The sequence below is a fragment of the Scyliorhinus canicula genome, chromosome 13, assembly GCF_902713615.1.
Source record: "Scyliorhinus canicula chromosome 13, sScyCan1.1, whole genome shotgun sequence".
NCBI classification, from domain to species: domain Eukaryota; kingdom Metazoa; phylum Chordata; class Chondrichthyes; order Carcharhiniformes; family Scyliorhinidae; genus Scyliorhinus; species Scyliorhinus canicula.
Genome location: NC_052158.1, coordinates 110,764,672 through 110,776,710, shown reverse-complemented (window position 1 = coordinate 110,776,710; position 12,039 = coordinate 110,764,672). Strand labels below are relative to the sequence as shown.

The 12,039-nt window shown below is 42.4% G+C and overlaps 1 protein-coding gene across 4 annotated transcripts in view; it reads right to left on the bottom strand.

Moving 5' to 3' along the window:
• LOC119975407 (ephrin type-B receptor 3-like) overlaps positions 1-8,511 on the bottom strand; it is a 108,843-nt gene extending 100,332 nt beyond the window's left edge. For all 4 annotated transcript variants that reach the window (XM_038815021.1, XM_038815023.1, XM_038815022.1 and 1 more), the window contains exon 1: positions 8,361-8,511. In XM_038815021.1, the coding sequence (XP_038670949.1) occupies positions 8,361-8,415 (55 nt within the window). In that variant the 5' untranslated portion in view covers positions 8,416-8,511. The remainder of the gene's footprint in view (positions 1-8,360) is intronic.
• Between the last annotated feature and the right edge of the window lie 3,528 nt (positions 8,512-12,039).

Genomic DNA, 12,039 nt, shown 5'->3' with positions numbered 1-12,039 from the left:
TGACCCTCTGAAAGAGCATCCGACCTAGGCCTCGCCCCCACCCTATCCCCGTAATCCAGTAACCCCACCTAACTGTTGGGCACTAAGGGGCAATTTAGCATGGCCAATCCACCTAACCTGCACATCATTGGACTGTGGGAGGAAAACAGAGTACCCGGGAAAAAAAACGCAGACATGGGAGAACATGCAGACTCCGTACAGACAGTGACCCAAGGCTGGAATTGAACTCAGGACCCTGACGCTGTGAGGCAGCAGTGCTAACCACTGTGCCGCCTCATGCTGGAATGTTCCTTGACTAGTTAGAATGACATTTTTGTGAGTGCTCAAAAAAGCCAGAATTCTAAACTTACAAATCATGCTAAATTTAAAATAGACTTTTTCAACAGGTGCAGTTTCTGTGTCAAGTCACTTTGACTGTGCTGCCATTTCGTCTGCTGCTCTCTGTTCATATTAAAGTGGATAGTATACAACAGAGGAAACTTTTTAATGTTTTATGAAAAAAATATATTTAGTTTTCTATCTCAGTTAATACTCTGAAAACCGTAGCTTTCAATTATTTAATAACTGTGGTTACTGGGCATGTAATTGCCCATAAATTTAGCAGTTCCATTTCTGGAAGTGCCACTTTCAAAATGGTGAATGTAATCCCTCTGGAGATTTAAGTAGGTAAATATTGTGATGCTGCCACATTCGCAAAAGTCACCCAGATTAATATCAAATATTTAATAGCAATAATATTTTCTTTTGGTTTCATATCTAATACCATACTTGTAGTATAAATAGAATGCAGGCCACTAATTAATTGCATCAGATGTACAGAACCAATTTGTACAAGTAATAGTTATGAATTATTTGTTCCCTTCAAAACTAGGCCAGATTTTGTAATCAGCGGTTTGCCGCGGAGCATCCTCCCTCTCCCAGATACAACCGCCCACGATATAGATTTTATACAAATACACTAAACACACTTACACATACAAGGTTACAATACATCTATATTAAGGCCCCAAAGGGGTTCCTTAAGCGTGAAGCAGCCCCAGAGTGACACCTAACGTCCCAGCAGAGCATACCACCACCCCCTTCAACCCCTGACCCCACCAGCACACACAAATAGAAGCTGCCGGACTGTTCTAGTGCCCAGAAAGTCCACATATCTAGTTGAGTATCAAGCTCTTTTTTTTTCTCATCGGCCGTTTTGTGCCTTGAGCCATATTTGTCTCCAAAGTCAACAAACTTTCACATGCACACATAAAGGTAAACACACACATGCATATAACAAATGCACACACAACATATACCACATAAATACACACATATACCTGTATCGACACATGTACACATGGGCACATACAGCTTAGATCAATGCAATCCATTACAAGAAAGAGATGTTTCATATCAAATGCTTGCTCTCGCCACTAAATATAGGAACACTAAATAAAGTAGAACAAAATATGACTCTTTCGTTCAAGGCTAAACCTCTCTGTAGTGGTATTGTGTGATTTGTTTTCAAGTGTAATCATTTGTAGTAATTGGGAATTATTGGGGGTTTTAGACTCACAGCAATTATTCGTTAATCTTATGCATTTATTTTCGAGGTTGGGAGACAGCAAATGTAAGCAAGATTTTACAGGATTTGGCTGTCTGCGTTATTACTGCACAAGTCTCAACAAACAGTCAGCATGCCAGCGTTATGTGATTTCCTGGAGTAGAGGCAGGTAGAGACAAAGAAGAAAGGATAGACGATACAATGAAATGGTTCAAAAAAACCCAGAAACCTTTATTCCCATCTCAAGAGTCAGGCCATACACAAAATTTAATTGTAATAAAACAAAGCTCACGCTGGCTGCTGGATTGACAAATTGAACCTGGCTGTTAAGTACATTTGGTGTGTTATAATTTTGCAAATTTTCCGTGAATTCTCATTTTGACAGTCAGCATAAAAGTATTTGTAAAATTAAAAATGAACTGCCTTGTTAAATAAATCTATTGGTTTGCACTGATATTAATTACATTGGTCAGACACCTCTGTCTTTCTTCCCTCTTGGCCTGCTTCTTCTTTCAATTTCTTTATTTAATTTTTCATGCATTATCGGTGTGGTCTCAGAAAACTATTCTTGATGCTAACTTATTCTAGTGCCCATAGTTTCACCACCAGATGCTGTATTGCAGCTCAACACCCCCTCCTTTCATTACATTTGTCCCTTGTCGTTCTTTCTCTTTCATTACTTCTCTTCTTGCTATTTTTAACCAAACTATCACAGTGTTGTTGTATTCGTTCTTCCTACATTAACTTCAAGTTCTCACTGACTAAAGATGCTCATTGGAAAAAACAGCAGACACTGACTGTAAAACATCTGGCCAGCTGCACACACCATCGATCACTAATTGCTGCCCTGCAAAGGGAGGAATCAAAAGCTCCATCAGTGTTGTGGAGTGCCTCCCCATCCTCAGTGAAGCACACTCATGCTCATTGTTGTCTGGGAGGGCCCTTGACAGAGGGAGTCATTGACTTTTTTCACAGGCTTTCCTGCAGAGTGGGCTGTGTGAAGTGCTATCAAGGCGTTGGTTGTGCATGTGTATAGTCGATGTTTAAACGTGATCCTTTTCCGACTCCAAGAAATAGAATTCACCACCAGTTTTGGGAAACTGTGGTTTTCTCACACTTTTTCTCTTGTAAGGGCAATGTAGTTACATGTTCCATTCTGACATTGGTACATTTATAATTTCTTATGTTCCCTATACACACATAAAAAATAGGCCATCTCTATTTGTTTTAAACATCAATTTGGACAGAAGCTATTTGAATTATGTTTCTTTTTACCTAAAAGAGTCCTTATCATTTCGGGCCATTGACTTTCAACATAAAGCGGGCAAAATATAAACGCTTATTTTAAACACATTTCAGAAAAAATATAGAAAGATCAGCAGTAGGAACAAGATTGTAACTTATTTTTCTCACAGCGAGTCAAAGATGATAGAAGAGAGTTCAAATTAAAACTTCTCCCCTTAGCATGGTGTGACTTTCCAATTAGTTTGTACGCCGTGATTTCTGAATTTGATTCATGTAATGAAAATGTTTCTTTAATAGTCACTGCATTCTTAATCCAATTCAGTTTAAATATTGAACCATTTTAGAGGAAATGACACCAGTGCTCATTTTAAAGAACCAAGGGAAAACCCAACACATTTCAGGACTTCATGCTGTATTTTAAAGTCAGTATTTGCATCTTGAAGACATTGGAGGACCAAAGATAAAAATACTTTTTAAAAAGGTCTTGTTCCTATTCAGAGCTACCTATCGTTTTAGTAAATGATTGTACTGTTGGTGGAGCTAGAGCCATCTAATCCATAACCCCCATTGTATCAAAGTCTCATATCCAACCCATCTCTACAATTAATTTGACTGTTCGCATTTACACTTGGAAAATAACTTCCTACAATGTACCCCATTCCTGCAAAGACTACCTTACACTGATACCTTAATTACCAATGTCAGGCTTACAAACGCCACAGAATTATGCCATAAATTCCTTTAAAAGGAAGGGACTGAAATGACAGAAACTGGTTCAGGAAACATGACACACAAATGAGAAAACACAAGCAATTAATAAAGCATGAACAACTCGTCCCCGTGATGCTAAAACAACTTGTGGTGAAAACTAATGTGACCTTTTATTTCCAACAGTCTCCTGCGCTGCCAGGACTCATCATACATTTCAAATGTAATCCAATTTGCCTGTCGTTTTCCCAATAAGGCTCTATCGGTATTGCGCCAATGCTATTTCTGCTTTCCCATCAGCAAGTTCACGACCTCTTTCTGCCCTCTTGATGACAGTTCATGCCTCGGGATTAAAAACTGCAAGCTCGCAGTGCATTAATTCTGCAATTCATCATTCCAGCGTAAAAGGACAGTGTACCCACTTTCCCCGTTGATGTTTCAAGGTTGGTTCACACATTTGCCTCAAGTTAACAAATGTTCAAAAAGTTAACCTTGCTCAATAGGAAAAGGGAACAAGACAGCCGATGTAGAATAGGATCGGAGAGCTACAGACATACGTGATCATTCAACCTTAATATATTTCTGTTATTATTAAACAATGCTGTCTCCCTGTCCTGGGCACTCTCAGAGTTATTGAAGACAACTCGAAGGATAATGTCAACTTGGTGGAGTCCTTAGCAACCTGAGGGTGCACCAGGAACTGGCTTACAGCACCGGGGTTGTTCATGATGTGCCCACACATTGCACCAGTCCCACCACCAGCCCCCCCCCCGGGATATGTGTTCCAATCCCTGTGGCAATCCGCAGTGCAGACATCATTGGACAACTCGCTTTAATAATCGGGAGTTGTTCCGAGGATTTTCTTTTAGTCACACGAAACGTATCCGGTTGCAAGCGAGGTGCCATTTGCTTTGTGTCGCCCCATAATAAAAATATTATCAAGTGTCTGGATTAGAGATGAGCTGTTTATAAATAACCGGAAGTTCGCCTTGCAGAACGCTGCCAAATGTTGTAAACCAAGCCGTTGGTTATAATGAGGGTAGAACCACTCCTCAGGAAAGAAAACCCGTGAAACGCCAATTCTTCGTGCATGTTGTTTACTTAATGTGCTGTCATGGTATCTGGGGGATTTGCTTCCCTTTTAAAACAAATCCACTGAAAGGAACTAAATCCGCCGGCCCTTGTGCTGAAAGCGGCACAACAAGCAAGCACGCAACTCTGAAAGCAGAATCTAAACCGGACTGCCACATGAGCAGCCTTTTAACCAGCCTGCATTCCACAGACCGCCTTCCTTTATGGGAATGTAAAGGGAAGGGGGGAGGGAGAGAGAGAAAGAGAGGAAAAGCCCAGAGTAATGTGCGAAATTCACTTCAGACAAAACAGATCCCAGGAGCATAGTGAAATTCACACCGTCCATCCAGCCTCCTTGCATGTCTGCCTTGGAATGAGGGAATGGTGCAGAGCCCATTAGCAGCTGACAGCGGGGAAACAAGACAGCAGAGAGAGAAGCAACAGCTCCCAGGACACGGTCCCCAGTGCCCGGGCCAACACATGCAGCAGCCCCTGTCTTTCCAGCGACTACCCCCCCCCCCCCCCCCCCCCCCCCCCCCCCCCCCCCCCCCATCTCAACCAATTTGCGAGTCCGGTTTCCATTAAAGAAACACTTCATTTGGCACTTGCTGTTTGTACCGCCATCATCGCTCATTGTGATCATTTGCAGATCCTAGAACTCGGAAGGTGGAATTTAAGCAATCGCTCTCTTACCGAAGTCCAGAGCTCTATATTTTATTATATCTATATATATATAGATCAGCGCTGGGGATGTAACTGCGATTGATGTTTTACTGCTTGTACGTTGATCAATTTCATGACGGTGCGTCAATGCGTTGGAATAAAAGCTTCATGGTTACAGATTTAAGCAAAACATTTTCTTTTTTAATTTAGAAAATTTGTCCAATTTTAGGATTATTTCCATAACAGGATGTCTTGGGGATGAACAGTCGCGCAAAGGAGAAATGTGATTATTTCAGCTTTACAAATTGAATCCCGGACGGTATATTTGCTCCTTTTCCAGCTTGGTGGGGGATATTAATTATCATAACTTCTGTGGTTAAACATCATCATACTTGCGCGTCTGAGTTTGCATAATGCGTCTTGTAACATGTCTAACAAATGATTTAATTCGTGGTTATGGTGAGGTCAGGGTATTCAAATTCATTTGAATTATTAGTGTTTTATTAAATGGGTAGAGAGGATCACCAAGTAATCTTTGTTTTAAATATTAATTTCTCAAATATGCACTCGGGGCATAATATACACAAGCTGTCTCCAATGCAGGTTTTTTTTAATGCTTGAGTCAGCTTTTTATGAATATTTAATTTATATGCTGGGGTTAAAACACCCAAACTGCGCATTCTTTCTGTGAATCTCCGAACAATCTTGCACTGGTGGTGTCTATAGGATTCCGCCCAGGAAAGGCGGCTGTTTGATGAAGTTTTCAGGGAAGATTAAACGATGGAAATAAACAGCCCGCTGGTTTGCAGTGTAATAAGTAACAGCGCTGGGAGGTCGAATTTGGTGCAGGGTTTATCATGGGAAGGTTTAGTCTGAAGGAAAGCAATGTTCTCCAAGTGAGAGTCAACGTCGCCTTGTTAGCTTGGGTACTAAGAGCCCCGTGTCTGCCCCACAGCCCGTCCATTGCCAGTAACGCAATTCCTCTCTCCTCCTGTATTGCTCGGAAGGCGGAGAGGCGATTTCGCACCGAAAACATTGCTCCACCTGGAGCGATTGTGTTCGTGGAGAGAATATTAATTGTGCCCTGTTAACTAAGGGCCCAGTCCGCAGTGACTACCCTGACAGTTCAACAGAATATGAAATATAGACCAGAACAGTTTACAGCAGTGAGCATTCCCAGGGATTGAGAGTGCTGCTTGATGGATGAAGATGGGATACCATTTACCAGGGTTTCTGGCAGTCGCGGGCAGCCCCTCAACCTAACCGATGGGTGTGTGGAAGATAATCACATTCTACTCTGTAGCTCACAATCATTCCACTACATAGAAACCTAGAACCAGGTTTCTCTGCCGCTGTAAAATGACATTGTTGAGTAAATAAATGTCTTTGTGAAGTTCCTTGTCCAAATCGGCGGGCTGTCTGGATAACTTTTAGATTCTGCCTGGTTGAAAGCGGAGACCAATTGAAGGGTTATCTGAAGCATCATGGACGCCAACAGTCCAAACTGATTTGAGACAGCAAATAGTTAAACATGCATTCTGACCACATTTTTTTTGGCGAACGCAGTCAAAATGTAAACTTGCCCAACATTGAACGCAAACCACAATGGCATCGATACCCCAAGAGTTGTAATGACTTAGAACTGCCCCAGAATCGCCCTCCTATCTCGGGTTGTGAGTGGCAACAGCAGCTCCAACATACACAGGGTTTGCCAGCTACCCATTCCCAACCCATGCACATTCCAGCCAACCTGGTCTCCCCAAACCACAGCCAATCCACACTTGCTATTGATGAATATTTTATTCCTCGGGCTCCCAAACTCTGATTGACATTGATTTATTTTTTTAAAATAAATTTAGAGTACCCAATTATTTTTTCCAATTAAGGGGCAATTTAGAGTGTTCAATCTACCTATCCTGCACATCTTTGGGTTGTGGGGGTGAAACCCACGCAGACACGGGGAGAATGTGCAAACTCCACACGGACAGTGACCCAGGGCCGGGATTCAAACCCGGGTCCTCAGCGCCGTAGGCAGCGATGCTAACCACTGTGCCACCGTGCTGCCCTGATTGACATTGATGGTGGTCAACTGCACAACCGGTTAAAATACCCTCAAACCCTCAACACTTCGATTCGGGTTGCTAAACCGTCCCGTGTGAATCTGAAGGGGACGCGAACGCTTGCGGATAAACCCCATGTAAAGCCTGATCTCAGCTCCCCACGCACCGCACCCACCCTCATCGTAATAAGTTCCGTAGTTACTTTGTTTACTTCCAAACTCGGTCATTACAAAAATAGATCATCCCCGCGCTTCCGAATTAAAACGTCCTTCCCCAAGACCATCCCGGCTTCTTGACTCTCTCACTACCTTGGGTAAAGTTGATGCGGTGGAGGGTATACAGCACAGAGGATCAGGAATTCTGTGCTGGTCCCTGTTAGTGATTAGTGGCCTCGACATGGAAGAGAGCCCCCCTCTCTCTCTCTCTCCCCCCCCCCCCCCCCCCCCGGGAGGTTGTGCTTTTTGACTCTCAGGTACAGGCAGAGCTGCCTGTACAGAGCTAGCTGATCGTCAGGGGCCGATCGCAAACTTGAAGATTTTTCCAGACCCCCCTCGCCCCCCCCTCTCTCAAACGCAATCAGGACAGAATCAGATCTCAGAATCGCAGGTCCCACTCCCTTTTTTTTGGCTGCACCCCGATCGTCAGTCCTGCTGCCAAAATAAAAGAAACTGTTCTCTTAAATCCTTGGAACATTTCAACCTGGTCATTTCTTCCGAGTGTAAAACACACACGGGGCAGCTATCTAAACGTTAACTTATGCGCATTGTTTCTTGCGTTACACATTAAACGATGGTAGAAAGCAGAGAATCAACTCGAAAATGTAAGTTTATGGAGCAACTGTTTCCATAGACACTCTCGGTGCACAACAGGCTGTCTTGGTATGAATAGACTGGTAAAACATTGAAACATCTCGATTGCTCTGCTTCCCTATCAGGTGGGCTCAAAGACTTGCATGTAGTTGCCGCGATCTTGTTGCCTTCTCCGTCCCCCCTGTTTTGAATCCAATGGAAACTGCTGGGTTTCATCAAATGCTAAGAGTAATGAGACCTCTGAAAGGCTGCCCCTACCTTCAACAGCCATAGCCAGCGGGCAGAAGAAGTATAAAAACACCGAGATATCCATAATGTTAACTTCCCCTCTCCTCCTCGCCTCGTCTTATTCCAGTGCTGAGCTCACACTGCTCTCTCGATCGCTCTGGCACTCGGTCAGGAATCAGTAGTGAATGAGTGCGGCTTGCTGGGAAAGCCACTCGCACTGTCAATCAGAGAAGGGCAGTCCGCCCACAACTTCTGCGATTCATTGCTGCACCCGAGAGGCTGCTCCCAGCCCTGGAGTGTGTGGACTGAGCGCCTCCTACCGGCCGCCAGCAGCTCAGCACCCGAGTGGCATGAAACTGAGCTTCGGGCTGGACAAATGGACACGAGGCTCTTTAACAATAAAACACCCGTCGCACGGATATATTGATTTATTACTCATATTACTGAATCTCATGAAGATATTACTAATCTCTCGATTACAGCACAGTATATTAAATGTATTGACAAATAGGTCATTACACAGGGATACAGGTGATTTGTTCAGCGATCTCTCAGTTCTGCTTGTCACATTGACATCTCACCAAGTTGGAATCTTTAAACCCAAATCTTCACTAGACTGTTACAGAGCTTCTCCAAAGTACTACACCTTTTAAGTACCTTTTATAGATATAAAATTACATAGTCCGCGAATTTAAAAAAAAAACTGTATTTTTCTGGAATATATATCTACTGTATATAACGCTGACAATAATCAGACCTCAAGCCTGAAGGTTGTGATTACTGTAAAACACAAAAAGTGTTGTTTTAACAAGGAACGCACATCTGCTCAGGTGTAAAACAGACTTGACGCTCGATTTAATTATAGTCATTATTAGAGGAAAACAGCACAACAGAAAATAGTGCAAGAACTGAACATTAACGTTTTGTAACTGTTCAATGCCCCATCCTTGCCACAATATTTTGCGTCTTCCATTCAGAGACAGCATATTGTTTATCAATGGCTTCCCAAGTATTAAAAAAAATAAAAAGAAACATACGAGGCATCATTTTTAAAGTGTCCTCGCTTCCTCTTCAGAGGAAGTTTTATTGATCATCAAATTGAAACAATGGTTGTGTGTCTGATATTCCTGAGAGCTATTCAGTAAAATCTTAATCACCAGGAGGAACAATATAAAGCCTGGAAACCACATTACACCTATAATGATGACCGTTCGAAATAGTTAAACCGAATTCATTGGGATGATGAATGAAACATTCTACGTCCAGCGGGAGATTGTGATTTACTTCATGTCGAGTCGCCCTGAAGTTCCGTCTTGAGTAGGAAAAAATTCACTATACTTATATCGGCCTCTTTTACGACTTCTCTCCGCGTTAGGCTAATGCAAGCGGCGTGTGTGTGTGTTTGGACGGTGCACTGTAGTGTGCACTCAGGCATGCGAACTTCACAGATATTTGGTGACAATTTGGACACTTTCGGTAGTTTTTCCAATTTCCCTGTGAAATACAAGCATTCTGAACATGGACGAATCCTGTGGCTGAAAACTAAGCACCTTCACCCCGTACTAGTGGGTAGAGCACAGCAAATATCCACGCCTCCAATTGGCCCGAGTATAAAATCTGATGAGGGATTCAGAGCCGTGTTCTTCGCGTTAACAATGGGAACAGCTCAGAATTTGAATCCTTAAGCATGAGTCTGGGCTGAGGCTTGGCAGAGGAAACCATAGCATAATTTAAAACAAATGTCAGCAAAATACTTCATTGGTGGAAAAAAACGTTTTATTGTACAATTAACAAATGGGAGTTATAGAAATAATAGAGGCAAATTTGGGTTTTAAAAGTACATGCTCAATGGGCATAGATTTAAGTGCAATCGGCTGAATAAACAATTACCGCAACTTTCAATTTGTTTTCAATGTGTTAAGTGCAGTGATTTCACGAATACATCCCTATTACACAGCATCAAATTTACTGAGAAGCATATTTTTTTCTCATCTCAATCCAACCCACCCAAACTGCCCAATTTGAGGTGTTCCACGCTACATCATAGCGATACCGTTCTCTCCCACATTTATGTACCACAGATGTCATTTCATGTAACCACGTTGATGTCATAATGTATCTAATGCAACATTCCTGAATGACGAAGCCCTCTCGCTTTTGTTTTTTTTCGAAGGCCCACTGTCATTGCACATATATGTTTATTGAACAAGTGCCCCCCCACAATCTTCAACTTAATGGCCCTGATGTTAGTATGGATTCTTATTGTTCAAAGCTGGCGCAATTCTCCATTCGAGTTACAAACTCATTTGTGATTAATCTCCACACACTTTCTCTTCATTAGCTTTGAGCAAAATGTCTTTAGCCAGCATATTTTCTTGCTACTTTTCTCACGTTTGATAATGGGGGACGCGACCGAGCTCTGTGTGGTGCCCCCTACTTCTGTTCATCCATTTACTCCCATCGACTGTTCCATTAGAAGAGACACGCCGCGGAGAATGTCCCCTGGAGTAAATAGAAGTTTAACTATGTCATCTCTGGAGAATATATACATGTGAGGCCTGCATTTTGATACTTCAATTTGAACTGTTGATGTGTCCTCTTATACTCTTATGGAGACGGTAGTCCTTTCACTAATTAAAACAGAAAGTGTTTGCTGTTAAATAGAAGACTTCCGAATGTTTTCCCGTTTAAACAAAAATATCCCTTATAAGGAATTAAGGGGGGGGGGGGGGAGGGAGGCTGTTGGAACCGAAGAAAAACAAAGATAAATGACGGATACTGCCATAGTATTGGCTTTCTCTTCAGGAACATCATGCTGTTATCCACATATACATCCAAAATATGGCCCTACTACTGTAACACCGTAAGTTATACATTGCTGTAAGGTACATTTGTCTGATCAAGGTTCTTTTAAAAAAAGATGAACATATACTGGATGAGCACTTTAGAATATATCACAAATGATTGTTTTCAATAATCTATACGTGAGCATGGGTACATAAGCTACAATATGACTTTTATTTTGCAATATGCAATATTAACATTTGCACTATCACGTACTTAAAAGATCTCCATTTTCACACATATTTCCAGTAAAGCATGCGTTACTGGATGGGGTGGAATCGTTACTTCCGACGCTGTTATGAATCAGCGAGTGCGGTTTCTCCCCGATGCTGGGAATTAGTCAGACAGGTTAGCAACTACCTGAAAGTGACTCTCTGAGCCACCTGAAAGCTGTATTCTTCCACCACGCAAAGCGCTCCCCCAGATATCTATCGTCTGACGTAAACAGTTGCTCTGTCTAATCTCTATCCGGGTTTCAAACCACTTTAAGGCATAGACGTATCAACTGATAATTTGACACTTTCCTATTCAAATATGTAGCGAAACACCGGCTTTACAGATAAGGCTGAGTGTTTTAAACACTATCTGAATTCTAAAGGTTAAACCGAGGTTTAACAGTAATAATTTTGCCTTGCCGGTTCAGTTACTGCAGTGGGTCTACACAGTATTGCCGACTTTATAAAGTACGGACAATAGGGGGAGGGGGGCATTGGCTGAACAAACTTATTGCGAGAGGTTCCGAAGGTAACTCTAGTGCCCTTTCTTGCTCCTGTTCCCCGTTCGGTCCCGTTTTCTCTGTCGGTGCATATCTGTCACCCGGCATCGAACCCTCATCCCAGCAAACATTCGTCCAACACCCGGGCGC